Source organism: Triplophysa rosa, linkage group LG10 (genome assembly GCF_024868665.1).
Source record: "Triplophysa rosa linkage group LG10, Trosa_1v2, whole genome shotgun sequence".
In the NCBI taxonomy this organism is placed as follows: domain Eukaryota; kingdom Metazoa; phylum Chordata; class Actinopteri; order Cypriniformes; family Nemacheilidae; genus Triplophysa; species Triplophysa rosa.
In genome coordinates this window covers 24,415,546-24,442,885 of record NC_079899.1, presented here as the reverse complement: position 1 = coordinate 24,442,885, position 27,340 = coordinate 24,415,546, and the positions used below count along the sequence as shown (strand labels likewise).

The 27,340-nt window shown below is 39.2% G+C and overlaps 1 protein-coding gene across 4 annotated transcripts; it reads right to left on the bottom strand.

Annotated features, from left to right (window-relative positions):
* Positions 1-201: 201 nt before the first annotated feature.
* fzd3b (frizzled class receptor 3b) lies at positions 202-27,340 on the bottom strand. 4 transcript variants are annotated; one of them, XM_057344684.1, is made up of 7 exons: positions 27,067-27,338; positions 25,080-25,633; positions 10,828-11,024; positions 8,824-9,841; positions 3,440-3,588; positions 1,964-2,203; positions 202-1,872 (listed from the first exon to the last, which is right to left on the bottom strand). In XM_057344684.1, the coding sequence occupies exons 2-7, from the start codon at positions 25,311-25,313 to the stop codon at positions 1,656-1,658; spliced, it is 2,055 nt and encodes a 684-aa protein (XP_057200667.1). In that variant the 5' UTR covers positions 25,314-25,633; positions 27,067-27,338; the 3' UTR covers positions 202-1,655. The 4 variants fall into 4 exon arrangements, 3 of the variants coding, with proteins under 3 accessions (XP_057200667.1, XP_057200665.1, XP_057200666.1); XM_057344682.1 differs by having other exon boundaries at positions 1,964-2,206; positions 27,067-27,337; XM_057344683.1 differs by having other exon boundaries at positions 1,964-2,206; positions 27,105-27,337.

Genomic DNA, 27,340 nt, shown 5'->3' with positions numbered 1-27,340 from the left:
ACATTATGTGGTGTTTTTCTTTATGTTGTGTACATTTGGGGACTTTTTTTTAGAAAACTAAAAGGTTTTGTCTACCAAGTCAAATGGAATACAAATTGAATGTATTTATGTCCTGTAATTTATCAATGTACATACTATGCGATAACAAATCCATACATTTAAATGACAATGCACATAAAAAATTCACAGTTTTTTATCTGTTTTATACAAAAGTTTTATTGAAATTGGGCATGATGATAAAACTGTATATAATGTCTTTACAGGTTCGACAGATAGCCACGGTTAAAGTGCTCTGTTGTTTCTCACATGAAAACGGCATTCTAGTAAGTTCACTAGATGAATTCAACATGAAGATCAAGTGTGCTAGAGAGAGCAAAGGCAAATGGTACAGCAGAAGCAGTAACAGCTATTCAAAAGCATCACAAAAGTCACACATTCAGGCACCGAGTACCACTGAAATCTCCTTAAAAGTAAACGAAAAGATGATTATTTGCATGTATTTATTTACAAACACATTTTCTGTTAGATAAATGTAGACGAACACAAGTGGCGCGAAACTGTGTAAATAGTTCAATGAAGCATTATGTAAACTGTTGCATTCAAGGCACCGGAAACGCATTGAACAGAAATGAGCCTTGCTTGTGTTTCACGAATGATGCCTTAAGCGTTGAGACACATTTTGTGCATTTCAAAGTGTTTTCACAAGCTTTGGATGCAAAAATACGGCATTAGCCCAAAGCAAACTGTAGAATGACATCAGACAAAAGCACCGTTCACGAAGAATCCTGCGTAAGACTTCTGTACACACGATAAACAGTCAACAACAGGATGGGAAAGTTCACCCAAAAATAAACGTTCACCCTCATCCTTGTTTAAAACCTGTATATGATTCATGATATTTTGAGAAATGTTTCAGTGGTTTTGTGTTCATACAATGGGGGTCAATGTTGTTTGGCACCCGACATTCTTCAAAATATCTTCTTTTATGTTCTGCAGAAGAGAGAAAGTCACACAGGCTTGGAATGACGTGAGGGTGAATAAATGATGAAAGAATTTCCATTTCCAGGTCAACTGTCCCTTTAACTGTGTTTAATGCAGGTGGAATATAAACCCGATGATCTGATGAGGTCGGCCGCCATCACGGAGACGGCTGGACAAAGCACATCAGGTCTCCGCGAGGCGTTTCTGAAAGCCACACCTCCAAACGGACTTTATAAAGTACTTCTGATGAGTCAACATTTGACCAAAGTCTTTGTCGGAATGAAGCATAGCTCGCCAGAGGCTGCCAAGACTCCATTACCCATCATGACTTTCAGGCATGTGAAATCGGATATTTAATGAGTCATCAGTCTTCAAATGTTGTGAACTTGAGTGATGGATGCAACAGGAATGTTTAGTGACTTTCCGTGTCGTGCTTGAAGGTCTTCGGCGTGACGCGGCTGGAGGCACCGTATCACCTTACATGCCCGACAATCTCTCTGAACTTCCCAGTATCAAAGAAAACAGATCTCGTTACTCAAGTACACTTAGTGTGCCACGCTAATGGACCAAATCCTCACGACGGCTCTGGTCAACACGCATGCATTAAGCCTCCGCCAAAGCTGTCGGGCCATCGCGTAAGACAACAGCTGAACCATCAGCCTTCCTTCTCGTAGCTAGGCTGTAGCTCCATCCTCCTCCGCCACGCGGTTTGCGCTGGATGCGTGCGGGATGTCAGTGGGCGGAGCGTTGCTCAAGTCCCGCGTGCTGCCGTGTCGTGATTGGCCGTCGAGTCGATGGAGGCTCTCGTGACGGGTCAGCTGCTCGTTGAGTCGCGGCGTGCTGCCATAAAGCGGGCGTTCCTCCGCGCCTCTGTGGCTGGAGGGGTTGTGCCTGCGTTCAGAGAGAAAACCAGCAGGTTCGTTTGAAACGGGTCTGGACACGCGCAATTATCGAGTAGTTCTCAGAAATATAGCGCGCCCACCTGTCGTCTCTGGAGCGGTGCAGACTGCCGTGATAGCTGCTCATCTTGCTGTGGACGCTGCTGGCTTTACTCCTCACGTCGTCCAGCGTGGCCAGATGGGTGGAGGAGGCGTGGGTGGACGTGCCCTGGGTGGAGGTGCCGCGGGACTTTCGGATGATGGGCGTGTTGGGGTCGCGCAGCAGCAGAGATTGAGCAAAGTCGGGTTCCTGAAGGACCTGACGGCTCTCGTTCACCGCACCGCTGCTGGATGTGCAGAAGACAAGAAGAACTGAAGAATTAAGATGTAGAAATGGGATCATTCTGAATGAGAGGTGGTGGTTTTTATGAAATCTAAATGTTTTTAGTGTGAATATTGTCATTGTATCTCCAAAACCATCACTTTAACATTTACATTTAGTCATTAAGCAGACGCTTTTATCCAAAGCGACTTGCAAATGGAACAACTTAAGGACAACAAAATGCATAAGTGCAGTAAAAAATAGTCTCATATAGCCTACAAACTAAGCAGAGTTTTTTTTGTTTTTTTTATAGAAAGGGTAGAAATGAAATACTAATCGGTCAGGTGTTGACGGAAGAGATGTGTTTTCAGCCGATTCTTAAATAATTCATCAAAATCGTGTCGTTTTCCACTTATCCACATGACGTTCAACATGTTTTAAGACCTTCGGAGCACAAATAAAGATATTTAGGTGACATCCGAGAGATTTCCAGGACTCCTCATACACATCATGGTTATAGTTGTTGTCAAGGTCCAGAAAAGTACTAAAGACGTCGTTAAATAACCCATCACTTTTTAGTGTGCAAAGCCATATATTTATGTTTAAAATAGATCTTTTTTTGTTTTCGTGGGCCAATCGCTTCGCTAGATAACACCCTTATTATCAAATATGATTAACCTTTTGTGAGGGACCCCCTTTTCTAAAATATATATCAATCTATATTTTTTTCTGTGTAAAGAAGCGTTTAAAATTTGTTAGATAAATAGTTAATAGGATTTTATAAAGACAACAACTTGTTTCTAAACCTTAATAGTTGGCAACAATTTCACTTCGAGTCCGAAAAAAGAAACTATATTGAGAAAAACTCACTAGAAAGATTCAAATATAAACAATTCTGGAAACTATCCATAAACACTGTGGATTTTTATCGTTTTATGCTTTATCTTTTTTCCTAGAAAATTTCTGGGGGACCCCATGCAACCTTCTGGGGGCCCCAGGACCCCAGTTTGAAAACCCCTGGTGTAGAGCCTTTTGAAACTGCGATGAAACTGAAATTTGGTTTAAGTGCATTATATGGAGAAGAACTCTGGAAAGCTTACCTCATAATTGCTTTGGACAGAAGAAATAAACACACAGACTGTGAATTATTATTAAATTTTAATTTGAAAGTGAAGTACTCCTGTAACGCACGCTTACAAAGTATAACATTTCATGGTTTAATGGACACACTTTGAGCATAATAAAGAAGGTAACTCACTCTTTACGTCTCCGGCCGTGGAAGAAGCCGGCCCACTCGAAACAGGTCTTCTTACTGCCCACCCAGAACACCGATGGGATGCCAACCACCAGTAACATGAGGTACTTCATCAGAAAGAGGACGAGGTCAGGCCTACTGGTTTCTTCCACCTACACACACAAAAAGAGAGAGAGAGAGAGAGAGAGTATGAAGAGAGCGGAGTGATTATGAGTCTTGTAAGAGCCTGTCTCTCACCGCACGGATCACTGATCACTCCTTCTGGCCCTCGGGCTCTCAGCTTCTCCACGCTTTCACTGCATTCATTATAGGACTCGCGGATATCCAGGATACCAACACCCGATTCAATCTATCCTGAATGTTTTTACCTGATTTATAAGACATGTGGATAAATATGCTAAAAACATTCTCATGGAACTATTTTATTCGTGTGAATCTCATTCGTAGATTTTTTGCTTTTGCACAAGTGACTGGTCATGGGGCGATTCACATTTTGCGTCTAAAACCGTGCGGAAAACGCGATGCGGGATGTGACTCGATGCGGCGCCAACGCGCCTAGAAAAATGTGCGCTCCCTATTTGCCACGTGACGAACTTGCGCGCGCAAAAGACGCAAAATGTGAATCGCCCCTAATGCTGGATTCACATCAAACGCGTTCCACGTTTTATTACTCGTGGGAAAAGTTTGTTATTTTCGTGTGAGTGACGCGATCTGACAAATATTTCCAACCTTTGCGGAAGACGAGATCAACGCGTGTTCGCGGAAATCTCGCCGCACGATATTCTTAATTCGCACCGCCTGCCGCGAGTTTGCGTCTATACACGTCTTTGCATTGACTTTGTATGTAATTTACTCGCGCAAAACGCTTAGTGTAACCCAGTGTACACCGTGTAAACCCAGTGTAAGGCTGGGTTCACACCAAACGCGAACAATGGCGTTCCACGCTCTTTATTACTCACGGGAAAAGTTTGTTATTTTCGCGTGAGTGACGCGATCTGACAAATATTTCCAACGCCCGATTTGCGTCATTCGCACCGCCTGCCATGAGTTCGCGTCTATACACGTCTTTGCATTGACTTTGTATGCAATTTACTTGCATAAAACGCTTAATTTGCATTTGGTGTGAACCCAGTGTAAGGGTTTCAGGGTGGGGCTTCATTACTGCTTTTTTGTTTGTATATTTTTGTATTGATTCGATATTAATTTTTCTGAAATCGGCCACCTCATAAAATAGGTCTGAATCCACACCAGATCAGGTTGGGTGCCCGTCTTCAGAGCGCTTAGTCGCGACCTGACAAGAATCTAATAAGAATTTACTCGCAGAAAACATTCAGGACAACCAATTTATATTAAATTTGTGTAGCTGGAATGAAACTGGAAAAGCGAGTTGTTAATGTGACCGTGACGCTCTCTGTCAGACCGTTTGTCTGAGGTGTGGCGCAAACAAAAAAAAACTAATTGACAACTTTTCAACTTTCGCGTCTCTCTCCGCTGCGGTTTCTTCTTCAACCCTGCGGTCTAATAATAAGTAATAATGTATTTGGGTCAGGTATGTGTGGTTTTAAAGCTATTGAGACACATAGCAAAACAACACAACAGTGCTTTACTAACAGAGATGTCAACACCTGTCAAAACTCTGCAGTGTTTATGTCCATATTCATTCTGTATATGTAATATCTCTTTTTGATTTCTGTCTGTCGTGCACATGGCTTACAGGCTCAGTGTATTTAAATGTGCACGAGTGTGGATGCGTTCGCTCCTTCAGACCGCACAGCTCAGCGCTCCCGGACAATCGCGCTTTCTTCTATGAGCACAAGACTTCACAATGAGCTCTTCTCCTTCTCTTCCTCTCTGGTCCAACCACCTGACGCTCAGAAAACATGCGCATGCCACGATATTCAGAGCAGGATCCTGCATGATTTTATTCATTCTTGAATGCATTTTGCATTAGCTCAGTTGGTAGAGCATTGTGCTAACAACGCAAGGTTGTGGGTTTGATCCCAGGGAACACACACTGATAAAAAAAGACATGTATAGACTAAATGCACTGTAAGTCGCTCTGGATAAAAGCGTCTGCCAAATGCATAAATGTAAATGTAAAATGCAAGCATGCATTCATGATGACGTGTGGGTGGAATTAGAAAATAAATCCACAAGCATTGACAAAACAAATAAACACTTCAGCTTGTCTTTCAGAACGCGTTTTTGTAATCAGCGCTACCGTATCTTCTCCCCCATTTTCTCTTTCCTAAATAAAAACACGTATTTATTTAAAGCCTCAATCGATAACGCTCTTTTTTTCAGTTATTGAGTAAATGCATTTAAAAATTGTGTTCTACTACTTGCCGTATCACAATAATCGAAGTTAAGCAAGCTTATAAAAAGAAGTAGTTTGACGTCATCTAAGAGTTTAGCCCACGTTATAAATACTGTAACTACGTAAAGTAACCTGCAATGTCGTGTTTCAAACAGTGATGGCGATAGAGAGTCACACATGGATTGAAAGTAAAAACTAATTTACATAAAGTAAAAAAGCAAATAAAGAAAACAACAACAAATTTAGTCTTTTATAGGCTAGTCTGGCAAGAGCAGTAATGTAACAAGAAAAAAAGAAAAAAATTGCTGATCTTTATTTGTAATTATAACGTATAAGTAGTCATTTTCCAGAAGGACGTGAAGGCAGCGTTCATTCTGAATGATTCATATCCACCCTCATGTCATTTTAAACCTGTATGTGACTTTCTTCTGAAGGACACAAAAAAAGATATTTTGAAGAATGGACACAAAACCACTGAGACATTTCTCAAAATATGTTCTTTTGTGTTCCACTGAATATACAGGTTTTGAACAACATGAGGATGAATAAATACATACCATTTTTATTTCTGGGTGGACGGTCCCTTTAAACGCTTCATTTCCTTCAATTGCAAATCACAGAGTGAGGTACAGCCGTGTCCCTCGTGCAGACCTGTGATACTGCGCTGTGCTTTTATGAGCGTGTGTGTGTGGTGTTTGTTATTGCGGCTGACGTAATGACAGGCTTTAGCACCTTAAATCACAGTCAGGAGGAGATCTGTGACATCCAGCATCAAACAGCTCGTCTCTCTTATTGTTCTCAAAACGCTACAGGCACTGACCAGAGAACAGCCAGCCGTGCATGAACTAACAAGCCCAGTAATAAAAGAAAACCAAGAAGTGCAAGAGAAGAGATCAAGTGATTGACTATGTATGTATCATACAAAACTCCGTGCCCCGCATATTCCTGGAATAACACCTACATTAGAGAGCTGAAGTGGAGGATGATGGAGGGAAGTGCAGGAGATGCTGAAGAGAGGTCAATGTTGGAGGTGGAGCGGGGGGGTAACAGTGTCATGTGACGCTCGGATCCATTTATTATTGTGTGGAACAGAAATGTCTCGTGCATCACAGTGTTAGATTGGATGTCACTGTTCATTCGCTCGCAAACACAAAAGAAGATCTTTGACAGATGTGGGTCATCGTCTGCGCTCATTCAGTCAAATCAAACTTAATGTGACCAGGTGCACGGGCAGATTTTCACAATCATTGCAGGGACGTGAGACATGCTTTAAAATGGCGAGCAATGATGAAATTTTGGAAGAATTTCCGTTGTATTTTGACATGTAAGAAAGTGGTCACTTTACTATAAAAATGTCGGATGCACACTTTTCAGAAAGATTGCTACATTTTTGCTTTTCGTCTTAAATATTATATGATGTACTATTTATACAATTTGAAGCAAAATCAACCATATTATACATCACAGCAGGGGTTAAAAATGCAAAAGTGTCAGCCAATCACAACACTGGGCGTTTCCTTTCTAGTCTTGAATGTGTATTGGGGGAGCAATTCGCAACCTCACCGCTAGATGCCGCTAAATTCTCCACATAATTAATGTTTAAAATATGTTTCTAAATGTTTCTAAAATATTTGTCATGTTTAAAATGTTTCTAAAAATGTTTTTTTTTAATGTAAAAATGTATGATGTAAAACATTACAAGTGGACCTGAGGGATCATTTTAAAATAAAAAAGATGCAATTCATGACAAAGTCACAAAATGTGGATAGGTGTCTTCTAAAAGCAACATTTTTAACAAAAAGCATTAAAATGCAAAATTGTATTTCCATCAATGACAAAATGATGATGAAAACATTAATAAAGCATTCACTGTTTTTGTATCTGTAGATGCTGTACATTTTCAGAAGATGCGTAACGCGGGGAAAGAGTTAAAGCAACACTATGTAGTTTTTCGACCTTAAAATAATGTCCCCAAAATTATTTCAGCGGTAGAACAACTCTTATCCGGACGAATGCTACTGCCGCTGCTACCTGAGCAGCCTGCTAGTGGCTAAAACCACACTTTTAACTTGGTGTTCGGGTCGGTATACATAGCCTCACCCATCCCCTGCCTGCGGAAGAGTGTGCGACCTGCATTACGGGATAAAGTACGTCACATATTTTAGAGAAACCAAAGAGTTTTGTCGGAGGGAGCGTAGAAAAGAAAGACAGAGACATACATATCGGATGGGCTTACACTCGGTGGCGCGAGCTGAAAGAGGCAACAGGTTGCAAAACGGTTGGAGACCTGGCCGTCCTGCTACTGGGTTTATAAGTCTTATGTATACATTTTTTCTTACTGTCCTGTAATTTTGAGCTTATTTGTTAATAGGCTGTGCTCAGGTAGTTCGTTGGTGCAATTAACATTACTGGCTCACAATTTATAACCGAAAGGTAGCCGAGAGATAAGGTAATGTTGCCCATTTTGATAGCTAGCATGTCGTGCCTCATCATGAATGTGTGTAATGCTTGTAAACGATGACTTCCAAACCATAATAAATGTTTTATGGTCAAAAGTTGCAGATTCCTTCATGCACGTAATCCACATAATTGTTGAGCAGTTGAGTAGGATAATGTTATCAGTATCTGTAGTTACCCTGCTAGGTAAGCTACCATGCTATTACACAAAACGAAACAAAACGCATGGTCGCAAGTGTGTTTAGTAACTTCCGAAAATATAGCTAAAGAAAAGTACACATTTTCGGAGATTACTAAACACATTCACGTCCATGCGTTGTGTTTTGGTTGAATGCAAATGTGCTATGTAGCTAGCACGCTATGTGCTAACAACAATTGCCATTAGATTAGTCAACAAATTCACGTGTACTGCGCTGCCCACAGGGAAGCTTATTCAGCGACAGTATTTACGACACTGGTAACAGGCAATTGCGCTTATCAACCACATGGGGGAAACGTTAACCAATGTTACATAGTTTTGCTTTAAAAGAAATAAATTTGAAGGATAAATTCGGTCGCACATCATCACAAACAAACACCAATAGTGGCCATGGATGTTTATCAAAAGTTTTACCTGATAGGGGCAGGGGATGTGATATTCTTGACAGTGCTCCTGCACCCACGTCACCTCCCAATCTGAACGGTAGGTCTGTTCGTACAGGTAACACCCCACCACGGTCAGCAGAGGAACCAGATACAACACTGAAAACACGCCGATACGGATCATGAACTTCATCAGCTTGTCCTGGTTCTCCTTCTCCAGAGGAATCTCCATTCGGACCCTGTTTAACGCCACGATCCCGACCAACAGCAGCGACACTCCCACCAGAACGTCCAGACACAACGGCGCCAGCACGAACCAGCGAAGAGCGTGAACGTCGTACAGCCCAACAAAACACACGCCGCTTATGTTATCGCCTTCGATTTTATTCATAGCCAGCAGGATTACGGTCAGCAAGCCGGGTATTCCCCACGCGCTGGCGTGAAAGAGCAGGGCCTTCTTCTCGATGGCTTCGCTGCCCCATTTGGGCACGGCGGCCAGGAACCAGGTGATGGTCAGGATGACCCACCACACGCTGCCCGCCATGGTGAAGAAGTAGAGAACCATGAAGAGCAGCGTGCAGACCTTGTTATGTGAGCCTTGGGTGACGGTGGAGGTTTTGTACTGAGCGGAGTTGGCGGCGTTACACGCCACGCGGTCCTCCAGCAGGAAGCCCAGGAAGAAGACCAGCGACACCATCATGTAGCAGACGGCGTAAAAGATGATGGGCCGCTCCGGGTAGCGGAAGCGTGTGACGTCGATGAGGAAGGTGAGAAAGGTGAAGAGCGTGGCGGAGAGGCAAACGATGGACACCACACCGATGAAGTAGCGGGCGAAGGCGAGGTCCTCGCGACGGAAGTACATGTTGGGGCAGGGAGGGGAGCAGTCGCGCACGCCTAGGAATTTGTAGCCCAGCTCGGGTTCGACTTTCAGTTCGCGGGGACACCAGAAACCGTAGTCGCGCTGAACGGACATGGGCGATTGGTCGGTGGGGTCATCATCTGCGAGCAGGTCCTCGACGCGAGGGTACGACTCGTCACAGTCTGGAAACCTGAAGACAAACAAATTGCACATTACAACAGCGGAAATATTCGTTTTAAGTTGCTCTCCATTACTTTTTTGGTTTAAAATAAAGAAAAATGTATAACCACAATTCACAACGATAAGTTCATAATAATGATTTCGAATTTGAGATGTCTGGGATGATTTTGTATGTAATGTCAATCCGACACGATTTGACTTTAAAGCACGTAAAGATAAGTCCATAAAGTAACCTTCACTTTTATGTTTCAAACAGAGATGGCGATAGAGAGGCTAAAGTTTTTTGCAGCTTTAAAAATGTAATGCAAACAGCAGTTAAACAAGTGATAAATATAAATATCATTATATTTCATAATACTTATAATAATAATGCTTGCTTAGCATTTTTTTTAATTTAAAACAAAATAAGTCTCTTTTTAGTTCGCTTATGGCGGTGTGTACAATCTAAGCCTCAAAAGCTTTCCTGTTGCTCAGTGGTTAGAACATGGCGCTAGCAACGCCAACGTCATGGGTTCGATGGGGTCTGCCAAATGCATAAATGTAAATGCAAAATATTATATCGGTTTAAAAACTATTATTTCAGCCACATGTATCACCAACCCTTTCGAATATCTCCTGTTTTAAAAATAAAAAAAACTAGTTTTACTCCTACGAGTTCAAACATTAACTTGATACGACTTGTTTCAGGCTGGAATGAATTGTGAACACATTTTTTCTGTCTTCAAAGAAGTTGTTTTTATCTTTTCAATTAAACATCTGTGTTTGGTTACCAACCATTTTAGTCATAAGTCTATTTCTATTTTTTCTTTACCTAACCTGTTGCATTGCATGATTTACAGTTATTCATTCGTCTCCAAAATAAATTACAAATAAAGGAACATTTAATCCATCCGTCTTCGTCAAAAATAATTAAAATATACAAAGCTACATTTATTATAGCTTCACGCTCTCGCCAACATCGGTCTTAAAAATGATCTACATTTTTTTTGTCATTACCTGCTGCACTCCATCTCCTCCGGCCAGGTGACATCAAACATGTCCATGAGCTTTTGACAGTCTCTTTTGGCACGGATGCAGAGGCCACGGCAGGGCAGAGACACACGGCCGTACTCCATACACACCGGGGCGTAAAGAGCGCACAGAAAGGGCCTGAGGTCCGGAGAACACTGCAGGTTAACCATGGGGTGGAAGGGCTGTCGATTAAAAAAAAAAAACTGTTAATGCCAAACGCAAAAGACTTCCTGAAAGATCTCATAAAACCCACAGAGTGTATTTGGCAGATAAAAAAGGACACCAATGGACCTCTGGCAATTGTTAAAACTGTGCGTTTAATAGGATTTTGACAGACGTGTGCTATGGTATGGTAGTATTTCTAAAGGAAAACATGTTTTTTATGTTTTATCATCACCAAGCACTTCAGTAACCGCATCCCCTTAAACACAATCACATTCCACTCTTAAAATGAAATGGGTTGATCTAAAGAATGAACTCTACATGATCATTTGTTTTGTAGACAAGTCGAGGCAAGTTTATTTATATAGCACACTGCATACACAAAAGCAATTTACAGAAGAAAAAAAGAACAGCAAACATAAAGTGGCCAAAAGTGATGTCCGGGTGGGCATATTTATACAATTTTTGTTTTTAACGCCCCCTTTAGGTTCAAACAAACCATCAAAATATGAGTTGGATGGTACCAAATGGACAAAACGCTACACTTTTAAGGTATTTCTTGGACAAAATTATTTGGAATAAAAAAGCAGAATACAGCATATTAGGGAACATGTTTATTAATACTCAGAAAATACATAGAAAAACAAAAAGCTTGCAGATCTTTAAGAGGACATCCAGTTAAACCACAGTTAATAAAAAACAATAAATAAGAATTGATTGAAAGAACAACTGAAAATAAATAGATTTGAACACAAACTTTAGACTATGAACTACAGATTCAGTAGAAAAACACTGAGCCGCCTCCCAAAACTGTAAGGTGCCAAAAGAAAGATGAGCAAGTTGTCTGGGCACAGTAACCCGATGCCCGTCCTGCAGGATTACAGGCCAGTTTGGCAGCTCCAAGTACACTTTTTGTGCCCTGCAGGGCCCCAGTGCATGCTGGGAGAGCGAGCAGCTGCAGAGCCGAGAATTTAAATTCAAATCTTTGGAAGAACAGACAATGAGTTTCCACCTGGGGCCGGCCAATACACATGCACTTCCTGCTGGGGTCCGGCCTTTTGTGACTGCTGCGTTCCTGGAAAAGATTGACACTCGAGGAATTTCTTCACGCTAAACTTAATCCCTAAGTAGCACAATATTTACAGATGATTTGCATACATTAAAGTTTCCCACCAAGACAAAGACGCCAGTTCACTGCTGGGAAAACCGCACGGCGCTGCGGCAAACCTTAAACCTGAAACGACGTCTCAGAATTCACAAGATGCAAATGAGGCGTTAATAAAAGCTCGATCAATATTTTAAGAAGCCTATAAAATATTTACTGTAATACTGGAGCGGGTAAGTTAAAGTGACAGGAAACATGAGCGGCTTATATTGGCCTCCCGTATGGAAAGTGCATACGTCTCAGTAATTGAGCTACATGAATACAAACAGAATTGAGCTGACATGCAGGGACCGAAGCAAATGCTTTACTGATTTTGAATATCCTCCCCATAACCCCCTGCTCTACTGTAACACGTTCACATGTACTGAAGAAGTCATCTTATGACCTTACAGGATAAAGCACCTTTTTTATTAAGTGGTGATTTCGTATGAACTTTTACGATGTTTTTCGTACAAAAAAGCACTTAGAGCTGTCACGATATCACTACACGGTTATCATGGTCAGGTATTTTACAATAATGGTATCTTGTGCACTTGAAAAACTGCGTTCAAGATGACGCAATGCAGTGCATAAGCTTTGAAACAGCTTTAAAAAATAAATAAGGAACTTTTCTATTAATAATATGCACTATTTCTACAGATGTTTTTTTATTAATTGTTTTTTAAAATATATAAATAATGCTATCAATCAAATTCTTCTTATTTGATCTTGTTATCTTCTTTTATTTAGTGCTTTTCAATAAATCAAACTCAAAATACGAGCGTAAGGTGGAATGAGAATTTGAAGAGTTTGGTTCCAAAACGCGATAAACGCCATTAAAAAAAAAATAGTTTCCGCCAAAATCAGTATTGTATCGGGTCGGTATTGAAAAGTCACTTTTTAATTTTACGCAAAATTTTGAAACAGCCGTGTTATTCTGTCATGTTTTCTCCCTTTTTTCCCCAAACCGCAATATACGCCAGTGTCACTTCTCTGCAGAATGCGATGTATCCGCTCAACCAATCACAGCACAGCATTCCACGCACTGTAAACAGTAATGGCGGCGCTCTGAATACTGTCGGCTCCTAGTTTCCCTGATCTAAAAAAATAAAATAAAAAAAAAGTTTCCCTGATCTACTTTGTACTTTGTGTTCAACAAACAAACAAAAAATGAATGATTTTGACGGCATTGATGAACCTGTGCTGGTTTCTGCGGTGGGGAAGAAACGTAAACCATCAAAATCTTAATCATTTACGTGAGGAGATTAAGAAGATGTCTCCTCTAATTTATAGCATTAAAAACTAATTATAGCATTAAAAAGATGACCCGTTGAATTCATTTTTGGAGCGATGACTGATTGAATGTATTTTTAGTCCAGTGCCTGTATGTAAGATTAGGATTGTATTGAGTTCAGAGGCTGTCACACATATCTTTGTTGTGTATTTTCAACAGTTTCAATATGAAAAATAACCTTTATATTGATTCAATGGATTTATTGCTTTTTGGAAAAAAAATGTTATGGATTTATTGCATTTTGGGGGAACAATGATCAGTTTTTATAATAAATCTTTTAAAATCAAAATCTGGATTTGAATTTTTTATGTTACTAGAACCTAAAGATGCTATGTGACACTTTGAAACAGAAAATAGTGGTTTTCATCTTGCCACTTTCTTTGTAAAGAAAACACATTTTACTCAAATGAATCAAAATGGAACCAACGAGTTAGCCAAAATCGTAGAATAGTTAAGTTTTGGTGTGAGACTGTGTTTACATTTTAAACAGGTGTTAAATCATTTACGATATTATATGTACAAAACTAAAACAATATTGATAATCGCGGGTTTAATATCACCGTTAATGACAATATCGGTATACTGTGACACCCCTACGTACGATTATTAAAAAAAGCAATCCTGAAGCTCTGCCTCTAAACACACAAACGTCACTGGGGCGAAAGTAAATTGTCCAGAAATGTAAGACAAATATTTAAACTGGTCATATGAATTCATACGAATGACAATGTACTAATGTATTCATACAGATGAGTACAAATTCATATGAAATAGCCAACAATTCACTATAACATGAAAATAGTTACGAATAGTGTTGGATCAGACGTGTCGCAGTGGGATATCTTACAGTAAAAAATGTTCCACATGCAGATGAAAACAAAAGACATAATACATGACACACAAGCCTAGCTGTGCTGCAGTTCACGACAACTTCAAAAAATGGACAGCATCCTTTGTTGTTTCAGAAAGAGCTTGAAGCAAGAAGTCAAGAACAAGAAGGTTTCGTTTAACAAGCGTTGTCATCAGCGCCCTGAGAGATCAAACACCGCTGGCTCTGCCCTGAAGGAGAAGATCCTCCAAAAATCACTTCCTCATTTTATGTCGTTTCAAACTCAGACATTTCTTTCGTTTGTAGAACAGAGATATTTTTTCTCTGTTAGTTCTCTTCAAAGTTCAGAATGTATTGAGCGGTAAAAACAACAAAAACACCATAAAAATGTTGCACATGACTCATGCTGTATTAAAAACAGCAATTACTGATTTTTTCAAATGTATATATAGAACTATATTTATGTTTTATGATACAGGTTTAGGTCAGCGTGTGGTCATGTAAATGATGCAGATTTTGAAGAATATAATTCTTTGTTTATAACCACACACCCTCTCCATCGAAACGACACAACCCAGCACAGATTCTGCATCAATCGGGCCAATAGAGACGCCACTAGAGCGACATAAATCTTCTCGTTGTCGGAGCGTGAAATGCCATTTTCCCTGCTTTGCTCTGAAGAAAGAAGGGAGATCACAAGCTTTTATTCTGTGAGCAGGAGGTAAAGCGCGCTGACAAAAATATAACGCTGCCAAATACAGAGCGACGATCCCGAGGCTTAATGGATTCTGAAGAGAAAAAAACACATCACAAGAGTGTCACTCATCCATCAAACTGAGACGACACACTACTTTATTATGAATAAAGTCAGCTTCATTATATGACACATGGTGGAGCTCTAGAAAGAGATTTTCACTTTCAATAGGGCAATAGTCTATAATAAATAGATTTCTCTACTGATCTATATAATTATAAATGTTGATTATTTGAATGCATTCACTTTTTCTTTAGACATTAAGGCCCGGTTTCACAGACAAGGCTTAAGGCTTGAATGAATGTAAGACCTGTCTTAACTAAATATAACGTGCCCAGAAATATCTTAAATTATATCAGTGTCATTGTTTTGTCTCTCTATACTTCTAAGGTATTTTATAAAAGCGACAAAAATATTTTAATTCAACTTGGCTTAAGCCAAGCCGTGTCTGTGAAACCGGGCCTAAATTGCCTAAATACTACATCCATGAATATGAATATAATTTTATTTAAACCTTTGATATCAATTATATTATTGATATATTTATGTAATATATATAATAACAAAATATATAAAAACCCAGTACTAACATCAAGTGTTCCACCATAAGAAAGCACTTGCTCAATACACCTCTTCATTTACTGACAAGCTTTTCACACGCAAAAATCGCTCAGTATTTCAACACGCATGCATATGTGCATGTTAGCGCTCACATAGCGTGTGTTGTCAAGAGTGTGCACTTAGAAACGCAGGCTAAGCATTACAGTCACCACAAATTACACCAGTGGGAAGAGCATTAGGATCCCTCTCTCTCTCTCTCTCTCTCTCTCTCTCTATTACTCCGGTGGGTCTCGACCTTGCAGACCTCAGTGCCAGACATGATTTCTCCTCTAACAATCTCCTGTGGGTCTCTACTCTCAAGTTATTGCCCACATGTGCTGTAGGGGCACACTGAACAAATTATAGTCTGGTCTTAAATATATTCATAAATATTAAATATATATTATACAGACTAAATGATAAATATTAAAATTATTCTTAGATATTACCCACAAGATTAATTATGGAAAGTAGAAAATGCTAGATATTTTGAAGGCCGTTAAGATTTTTTGTTGCATTATAATTTGTGACCTTAACATAATAAAGACAAACAAAAATGGTCAGATATTGTCAATACTGCGATGCACAAATAATACAGACATATTATCTCAATTGAACGTATCTTTGAAAAATACAATTACATCATGGTTGTATGTGCTTTATTTAAAAGAAACCCATCCTGATTTTATCTAAAAAAATATATATAACAATAAATAATTCACTGTGTCTGAATGTATTATAGTAAGTAAGTAATCATATTTTTTCCTTTATGATAAAAAAATTCGGTTACACAAATTCATTAACTACTTGATTATTATCATGCATATTGGTTGTATATTAGTATGTATAAAGCACATATTAATGCCTTATTCTGCATTGCCTTCTACATCCCTTAATCCCACCCAATACCTAAACATAAAAACTACTTTATAAGCAGTAATTAGGAGTTTATTGAGGCAAAAGTCGTAGTTGATAGTTCATAATTTTCATGAAGATATAATTGCGCAAAACATGATGTCTTATTTGTTTTATGCTCAGGCAATGTACCCTACACCTAACCATCTTTACAATGCATATAAAATATAATGTACTGTATATTTTTAAAAACATAACTTGTAGTAACAGATAAGTAAGGGATAATGTACAGGCAGCCGGTTGTTATCGCAGAAATAAGGTATCATACTGAAGGGCCTTATTTCGCGATAACAGCCGGCTGCTTGTACATTATCCCACTTATTACACGGCTACTTGGCACATGAGAAAAAAACTGGACATGAAATGTGAATTTGAAATATTTTATAAACTAATTTTTACCGAATGCAGACCTTCCGCGAGGAAAAGCCATTCAAATGTCACGAACAGGCAATTTGGTTTAATCATTTGTAAATATAATGTCATATATGGTATTAAAAGACATATTTCATTTGTCAAAAAAAACCTGTCAAAATGATTTGCTGCATCCGGGTTACCGTGTGTTATTAATTTTGAGAGGTTGTAATCTGGGAATAACGAACCAGCAAATGTCGCAACTGGCCAATCAGACTCAAGCATTCCAACGAGCCGTCAGCCGTGTAATAATATAAGATCATTTTAAAAGAACAGGTAATATTTTACACTAGTTTTATAGAAGGTGCATACAGTATTTCACCTTTCATGCTGTAAAGAAATACAATACAAGAAACGACGTTCAAATGTCACGAACAGGCAATTTGGTTTAATCCTTTGTAAATATAATGTCATATATGTTATTAAAAGACATATTTATATTAAATTTGTCAAAAAAATGGTCAAAATGATTTCCTGCATCTGGTTACCGTGTGTTATTAGTTTTGAGAGGTTTTCATCTGGGAATAACAAACTTGCGAATGTCGCGACTGGCCAATCAATCAGAGTCAAGCATTCCAACGAGCAGTGTAATAAATTGTAATAAATCATACAAAACATGGCTACTACGCGTATATATAGTACACAAAACGTGCTCATAATTATATATATATATTTTTTCAAACCAGTCAATAATCAGGCTAAATGACCATACAGGTTGATATCTAAATGTTTTATATGGCGTTTATTCCGACCCAAAACTCGCATGAAAACTTCACGCGCATAGAACAGAACGCGCGAATTTTGGGTCTGAATAAACGCCATAGTTTTACTTCAACTGTGGAATCGAAACTGGGAATCGATAAGAACAGAAATCTATAAGCAGAATCGGAATCGCTAAAATTCAAACGATACCCAACCCTTGTCAGCGGGCTCTTGAAGGTGTAATTAAGATCGCTCGCACGCATTCCCTTCATACATATTATGAAGTCTAATCTCCATGTCTAAGACTGTAATGGGTAATTAAAACATTGTGGGGTTGATGTGAATGCTGCGCTGATGTGCCAGAAAGCTCAGACGGTGTAAGAGATGCAGGAGGGGGGGGTCTGGCAACCATGCAAAAGAACACATTTGTCTCTCATAGTCGCCAAGAGCCACTCCTCTAACACTGCAATGGACGGATTAAGTTTCTGCCTGTTTCTCTTTTGTCCAACCCGTGATTCATTTAAAGAATCGATGAATAGGGGTTACCGTTGAAAGCCGGCGAGTGTTTTAGTGGACGAATGCGTGCTCGCGATGCTTCTTGGGCTACTGGAGAACTCCTGGTGAGAAACATAACATGAATATTTTCAATATTTTTCTGCAAAACACAAAAGAAGATATTTTGAAGGATGTCGGTAATTAGAACACCCTCATTCATTTCTATTGTATGAAACAAAACCACAAAAAGACATTTTTCAAAATATCTTCGTTTGTGTTCCACAGAAGAAATAAAACCATACAGGTTTTGAACAACAAGAGTCAGAATTGTTATGGTTGGGTGATATTCCCTAAACTTCGGTATGGTACCATAGTGGCCGACTGAAGGTGTCTGGCCTGCACAGCTTTTACTGGAAGTGTGAGACACGGATGAAGAATGAAATCGAATCTGAGCAGGAAACACCCCCTTCACATCCAGCAGGTGGATTATCTAAAGCAAACGTGACTCCTGCACGTGGAAAATCCAGTTTGCCAACTCTGCAAAGAGTCGCTTTATGGAAAAAAAACTGAGCCGCGTTCTCTCAGGATTAGAAAGTCAAAGGGTTCGTACATCATAATGTTTTCCCCACGGGGCGTGTGCGTGCTACGCAAGACTTTTGATTATTTCTGAATGACTGACGTATCTACTCGACCATAAGCTCTCATTTGTAATGTAATTACAGCAAAAGCAGCCAGTTCAAATGACAGATCTTACATTTATTTAACCAATGCCATTGTGTGAAATAAGAGAACATGCCTTCACAACAATTGAGTCTAGGCTTGGTATCATGTGTTTGTAGGATGTTATGATGTGGTTGCTAGACGGCTCCTGATGGTTTCTTGCCCACCCCCAGGTCTCCATAACATTCTAGTCTTCAGATATGATATCAGAACAAACCGTAAGTGATTCATAGAGTTCTTGTGTAAGAGACTCTTCCCTCCAGCCCAAAATACTGTCAGAAACTATCAGTACTACACTGGCATGACATCACAACAGATCCACTATTCCCGCCGTACAGGACAGGTTATTGTCAGTAAATAAAGATAAGTCATACTGTATGTACATTACATGCACATTTGTTTTCAGTAAAGCATTTTGCAAACACTGCAAATAAAAGATGCTATATACTGTAAATAAAGCTTTATTAATAGAGCTGAGAAAACCTTTGAAATTTCAGTTAAATACAATTACATTTACATGTTATTTATTATTCGTTCGAGGCAAACATCACTATTACTATTACTATTGTTTACACTTTAGTAACATTTGTTATTTTGTTAAAGAATTGACGCAATGCAAGGTTTCATTCAACCATTTTTATGCAAACTAATAAAAAAGAACTGAATAGATCTATCACTGAAAAATAAAACCGAATTTTAACAAAAAAAATATTAAAAATATATTGCCGTAGCTCTACGATACATATCTTAATAGCTCTTTGATGCATTTCTAATATTTACAGATTTGCCCTAAATATTTGGTACATCAATCTTATGGAACATGATAAAAATCCATAGTTTAACAGGGACCAGAACTATAACTATAACTGTAACTATAGTCCAGAATATCATAGTGACTTGAGGGTGTGCTTTTTGGGCCAGTAAACCATAGATATAAATAACTAGATGCCGCATTAGCATCTGTTTCTTTGGGCCCGCCATATTGGAACGGTGTGAGCCGGTCCGTTAACACTCAAAATCAAGCTGACTGTGTGTGTGATTATGAAAACATATTTATTGTTGTGTAAACTCAAACATTATATCTTCTACACTAACAAACGACAACAATGAAAGGTTATCCCATTTTCCAGGAATTTAAATCCCTGTGGTTTTCACAGCTATGGCTGCGCAGCGCAGTGTTGGGGCATTCTAGTCAACTGTGAGTGATGTCAGTGGACCCTTCCAAGATGGCGGACACGTCTAGGTGCCTTGAGCGCCTGAATGCGACATCTAGTTATTTATATCTATGCAGTAAACAACCAACAAGAACACAGTAGCAACCAGCCAGCAATGGCTTAGAAACCACCCAGAACACCCTAAAAATTGGACAGCCTAGGAACTCCTTAGCAACAGCATACGACCTGGCAACCACAGACGTTTCTGACGTCATCAGCGTACAAACTATTTACTTGGCTGCAAGCCATAACGTTTGTCTCGCTTTCGCCATCTGTGTTTGAAAAAGAAAATTAGGAGATTCTTGTCTTTACATTTGTTGAAGTCAAATGACAAGTACAAATTTCCTGCAAGACCGAGCCCGACAGCTCGAATTATAAAACATTATTGTTATAATCTTACCTTTGAGTATTTGATTTTTTTACGTTTCTCTACAATTAAAAATGACTAACACACCACAGACCAAAATGTTGCAGTTGTGATTAAAAATGTAATCCTTTAATTTCTGTTTATGAAATGTTACATTTTGGCTGCATTCAAAGCTTTTTGTGGGGACGGTTTTCTCACAAATAGACGCTGATTGAGCGATTCGAAACCAGAAGCGAACGGTCCGCGTGAGTGACACGGCAACACGCTGCTCGCCCTCAACAGGGTGAATAAAATCGGCGTGCGGGGGACACACAGAGAATAAAACACATCCTGTCTCCCACTAGAACAACAACAAAGATAAACTCCTTCTGCAGACCGCGATTGGCTCCGGGCGGCACCGTCGTGAAAGACTCGCCTGTCCTGAATGGGAAAACTGGCCAAATGTAAAGTTATTTCCTTAATCTGAGCTCTGGAGGAAAAACGGCAGAAAGAAAGGACATCTCGCTCCCACACTCGTCTCCTGTCATTCAACCGTCCTTGAATCGAGATCAGTCGTTACACTGTCCTGGCCACGTCTAGCGCGTTTTACCACGCTTTACCATGGTAACCCCGATGCGCAAAGTGGCCCTTCTGAGAAGGAGGGCTTTTGACGACACTTCATCCTCAGGGGTCAGAGGTCAGCGGGAAAGACCACCTCCTGGGAACACTAAAGCTTGTGCTTTTGAGACGTTCAATTAAGGTTCGTTACCATGGTGACACCTCTACCCGGTTAAGGAGGGCGAATGAACGTGAGAGAAAAGGAGACGGTGAAAGAGAGATTTGAGTCCACCGCTAAAGAGCAGTTGTGTACAAACGACAGGAGGTCTCGTATAAACAAGACTACACAACATTACAATTACCTCAGGCTGAATTCATTTCACTCGCTTCAAGCTGTAAGAATTAGCATCCGTTCACACGGGACGTATTCAAAAATAGCAAAATGGAGACGAATGCTTTAACCTTATGAAGAATGTTACGCTTTATGCGTTTATTTATGCATTATCTTTCAACAGTGGTAACAAAATATAGTAACTTTTATGTCGTGAATGGCATCCAGCTTCATTTGCCAAAAACGTTAAACAGACAGTGATAAATATTACCAGCAAAGAGTGGAAAGAGGTTCTTTCTAAACATCACAACAGGACTCACATTATGTTCTGGTTCATTTGCTCATTGGCTGGGTGTCTAAACTCGCTGGCCCAAGTGTTCAAGATTTTTGTTATTTCAGAAGTTAAAATGCCTTTTAAAAGAACATCTATGATCAAACAAGCTTTGAAAAAAAATCTCCAGCAATATTTTAGGATTTAATAATCGTGATTAATCGCATCCAGAATAAAAGTTTGTGTTTATAATATATACTGTGGATATTCATTTTTGTATTTATAAAAACAAACACATACATACATATATTTAATAAAAAATAAAAAATTAATAAACTTAATTATATACATTTAAATATATATTATATTATATACAATTTAAATAAATACATGTAAATATTTCCTAAATATGTATACATGTACGTGTATGTGTTTATAAAATAAATATGCACAGTACACAGACACAAACTTTTATTCTGGATGCGATTAATCGTTTGACAGCCCTAGAATTAGCACTAATATATGGTGCATATCAGAAAACTAGGATCCCAGATTGCTTGAAAATTAAGTCTGAAATTGTGCTCGAAATTGGACCTCGGACCTGTAAACTCGGGGCAGCGAGACGTGTGATTTGAAATCATCCAAGATTCTTCCAATTAGATTAGCACACATTAAACTACATTTAGCCAATCGTTAAAAAAACTCTTAGGTATGTTCACACATGTCGTAGTCTTCGAAGTCTTCTTCCTTTCAAATCTTTTAATACCAAACTCCTTTTGGAGATGCAAAGTCGATTATGCTTACTAAGCTGCTAATGTGTAAGGTCATGTAAACGCGTAAAACATTTTTCTTTTATCGGGAAAAGGTCATACGGCGTAAGCAAAAACCACTCGGCAGAGGACCCAGATTTCGCGCTGCATGTAAAAGCCTTTAGCGGTTTTCTCTCGGTTTTGTTTATGTGCGCATGCCTGACGCCAAAATAGTAAAAGTCCCAAACGGAAGTACCAGTAAAATAACGCATAAAAGTCCGCTCTCGAATCATGCAGTTGGTGTAGAAACGGCAAAATGAAAAACTATAGTTGCATTTGCAGGTACTGCGACCATGAGAAGAGATATAAAAATACAGCTTCTGAACGATTTCCCGCAGCATTTTTAATTGCTAGACAGACTATCGATGATGACGTCACTGCACGCGAGAAACCTGACACGTCTCAAATTTCCATGTAAACGCGGTTTTCAGCGTAGCCGGTTTATTGATATGCATGTAAACACGAGAAAACGGGTTTATTTTATAAGCTGATTTTTGATAGATACCCATTTATTTTGTGCATGTAAACGCACTCTTGCATGACGTGTGATTGACTGGAACGCATTGAGTTCGGATATCACGATAAGCGCGAATCATGCAACTTTATTTACAAAGCTTCAGCCCGACATACATGGGATTTTTCTCTGTGGTTATCCTGATCCTTCCCATCTCCCCTCCAAAGTTGCATTAAATTCGTTTTTTAAATATGGCTTTACAGTTTTAACACCAGTAAGGCTTAAAAACCCCATCTATAAGCCCCCCCACAACATCACAGAGGTGCTAGCGGGGTAAATAGAGAGGTGGTGAAAGGGTCTCTGGTGATGTTTCACTAGCAGGGCATCTCGGGGTGATGTAATACACATCCACAGGGGACACTCGACACCCCCGACAGATGGATCACCAAACATCTCACGGGGTCACGTGAGGCATCTGACGCTTTCTGCTGTGTTGAGACTGCAGAGAACAGGGATAAACGCTTCTGTTCTTCACTCGGGGTTAATTGACTGTAACAATGGAAGCAAGCGCATTAGTCTACGCTTCACATCAATCCGGCCATTGAGAGAGATTATCGGGCCGTCGGCTTTATGGAAAACCATTAGGTGCATTCAGCACATGAAATAAAATGCCAATCAACAAACACTGCATTCCTGAGACGACACGGAGGCTTTCACAAGATATGTGGGAAAGTTTGACGTTACTTGGACGGATTTCAGAGACAGATGGAATAAATGTGCGTGGCACAATCTTATTAAAACAAAATGAATAAAAAGAGAGTAAATTTTGGATAAAACTAAATTATTTTTCTGTGAAATGAGAAAAGCCAACATTTTAATGCCATGTATGAATAGCCTATCTGCTGAGCTATTTTGTGGAAATACAACATTTTACACCTAACATTTGGAGCCAAATTACAGGGTTTGAAAAATGACTTTAACAAGATGGAGGCATTATTCATTTATTTTTACACAGAGATTGATAGGTCTATTAACAAAATCTGTTGACTTGAGCAATCTTTGTTGCATTACTTGTCAATGGTGGTGGTCCAAAAAGTGAGAAAAAGCATTTTTCGTGTTCTTTTTCCAAATTTGCATGCCTACAACTCAATAAGTATTAAAGATATCTTCATTTCCTTTTAGATTTTGGTTCTACGTAAACTTGTCTTTTGGTGTCCACATTTTAAAGGCCCTACAGGGTACAACGTTAAAGATATGGGGCTCTCAAATTGGCTCCATGTGCAAAAAAAAAAAAAAAATGTGGGTCACTTTGCATATCTTATATTGTCCTATATCTTCAGACATTCTATATCTAAAAGAAGTCGACTAAATTTATTGAAAGTAAAATTATATTTATTAAAATAATTGATTACAATTACTTCATAAGCATTCAGCAAGTTTATTCTTTGGTTTCATAAAGCTAGTAGACAATATCTACAATGTCGCTGCTGGCATAAGAACACCCATTTTTTCCCCAGTGATGCTTTCCAGATCCATTACAGAAAAAATCCTGCAGGCAAAATGAAGGATCTCATTACATTTCATATGGATCGTGATTCATCAAAATAGCTGCGGCAGCCATTCAACTCTGAGAAACTCCTGAGCAAGCGAACACTGACTGACACAGATGTCAACACAAGGAAAAAGAGAAAGCAAGTATCGAGTCGAAGTATAAGCTGTCAAAACAATGTATTCATTAACAAATTTGGAAGATTTTCACGGAAATCCCTTTTAAAATGAGGTTGTATTCAATTACCAGAAAAATATGCATCCTAAAATGCATAAACATTCACAAATAATAGACACACTTCAATAGAGAGCGAAAACTATTGCCTTAAAGGCATCATCGTGACCTACAGAATACAGATGAAGGGTAGCTCGCCGGACACCACTGACGCAGATTAGATTAGATAACACACAGAGATCAAATTGCACACTAGTAAGTGTGGTTGTGTGTGCCGTCCAACCAGTTTACAGTCACAGACCATCAAAACAACAGAAACACAGACTACACCAAAAACAGACTCTACAATTCAGTTACTCTTATTTACTCAATAAATCATTTTCACTACTTTATTCTAAATTATTCAATATCATCAAAGTAGCAACCACGACAACAAGCTCCATAGCAACCCTGCTTCCTGGCCACCAATCCCTGCAATATATGGCAGAAATAAAGCCTCTCTCACCTCCATGGCTAAAGCGGCGGTCTGCTGGTCGTAATGGTTCAGAAGGTTCGGCATGAAGGTGGTATTGTAGGGAAGATCTTGGCACATCCGAAGGTCAATGGACTCACAGGTGAACATGCTGTGACTGCCGACCGAGTCCATGTGGATGCACATGCCGGTCGTGAAGAGAGACAGGACCATCAGCAGATGAAAAATAGTTGCACCAGGTGAGGGTAAATCCAGGATATGCCCCATTGTTGAATGGCGATACACAATGGGGCGAGATTAAAGACTTGCACACAAACACAAGGGTTTATTCTCTACGCGGGGATCTGCCACACCCATAGTGTGTAAGGTATACCGGCACGATTCACTGCTTCCATCTCTGTCCTGTTTCTCAGACGGTCCTCATGGATACCTGCCTGTTGACCTGCGTTTTTGGGTCAGTGCACGCTTTGATCTGGACCATCAACAGTCGCATACATCCTGGAGCATTTATACATTGGTGATAAATGACAACTCTGTTTGGTCAGGGTGGTCTGGGACGGAGCTCTGCAACAACGGATACTCGAAACCTGTAACAACATAAAAGAGACACATTAAAATACACAGGAAGCTTTTGAAAATACTGTCGGATGATCATCTGAAGTCATTGATACTTCAGTATCAGAAGTCGCAGATAAACAAATTACATAAATTGGTGAACTGGTTAACTTATTTAGTTTTGTGTCTGGCAAAGCACGACCCTGTAAACCACAGCCCGCTGTAAATAAACCGTTACTGTTGTATTTAAACAGCTGGGTTACGGTCATAAAATAAAGTCAACCTTGACGACATTTATACATTTATTCATTTGGCGGACACTTTTATCCAAAGTAGGAGAGCATATAAACATTTTGTCAACACGCTGAACAGTACCGTTAGTTTAAAAGGCCATGCTACTAGGAGGAATAAAGCTGGAGTAAGCAAAGGAGAGAATGAACAAGATATATATACATATTTTTTTGACAGACAGACATTTGTTAGTAAAATAAATGCGGAACAGGTATGTTTTGAGCTGTTTTTTGAAACTCGTGAAGGATGCTGCAGTTCGGATGGAGGCTGGTCAACCTTGACGAATATCACAAAACATGTCAAGAATATGTCCAGGTCACATTTGAACCACAACATAAAAAATAAGAAAATAAACATTTGATTGCAATGCATACTAAAATGAAGTAACATTAAAAAGATCATGAAGACCATTTTTGTTTTGCGTTATGTCAACATGTCATTACAATAATGTTACAATGCAAATTGCAATTTTACTAAAAGGATTTTTTTCCCTTTACTTATGCTAAATATCACTTTTACATTAAATAACAAAATGCGTTTAGTTCAAATGAATTGTATAAATGAACTGACAATGTCCATATAAAAAAATATGTTTCATATTCAGTATTTCTCATTCGTGTTCTCACTCCGCTTCTCTCAGTCCTCACTATGTTAAATCCGAATTAACTGAGTCAATGTGAACGTCCCATCCCCCTAACAACACGTTTATGTGAGTCCAAACAAACACACACACACACACACACACACACACACACACACACACACACACACACACACACAACCTGCCCCTCTCTTGGTAAACAGTAAGCAGAGCAGCCATAACAAATAATCAAACTCTTTATTTTTAAAGTAACACATATTAATTGGTTAATAATACTGCATATGCACCAGACATGTCAAACGCATACGAATTAAAAATACTGAATTGTAATAGAAAAGCAGAAATGTGCATTATATAAATACGTATATATTTAACAATATGATCGTTTTTTCCGTAATTCTGAATGCAATAATTCTGCATTTAATGCAGGACCGCCACTGATATACTGTGTGTAAGGTGTTCCAACCCTGAATATTAACCAAACACGCAAAACATAAAATCACATGTATGATCTAATAAAATATTTGACTAAAACACATCACTATACTCAAAAGCACTCATATCAAACTTTACCGTTTACTGGCAGGGATCCGCTGGTTTTTACTACCCACTTATGTGACACTACACAGCGTGTCTGTCCGCGTAGATCCGCGCATCGGCTTTGAATCACGTAACACGCTGAAGTCACGCTACGATAAAAGCACCGGCTCGTGGAGGTTAGTTTGTTTTGAGACGCTGATGGATACAAATAATCGTAAACTATTCAAACGTGCACATGAAGAGAGTCAGAGACGGCTGGTGTCTTTGCATATTCAAAGCGAAACTCTCCCCCTCCCACTACGGCGGA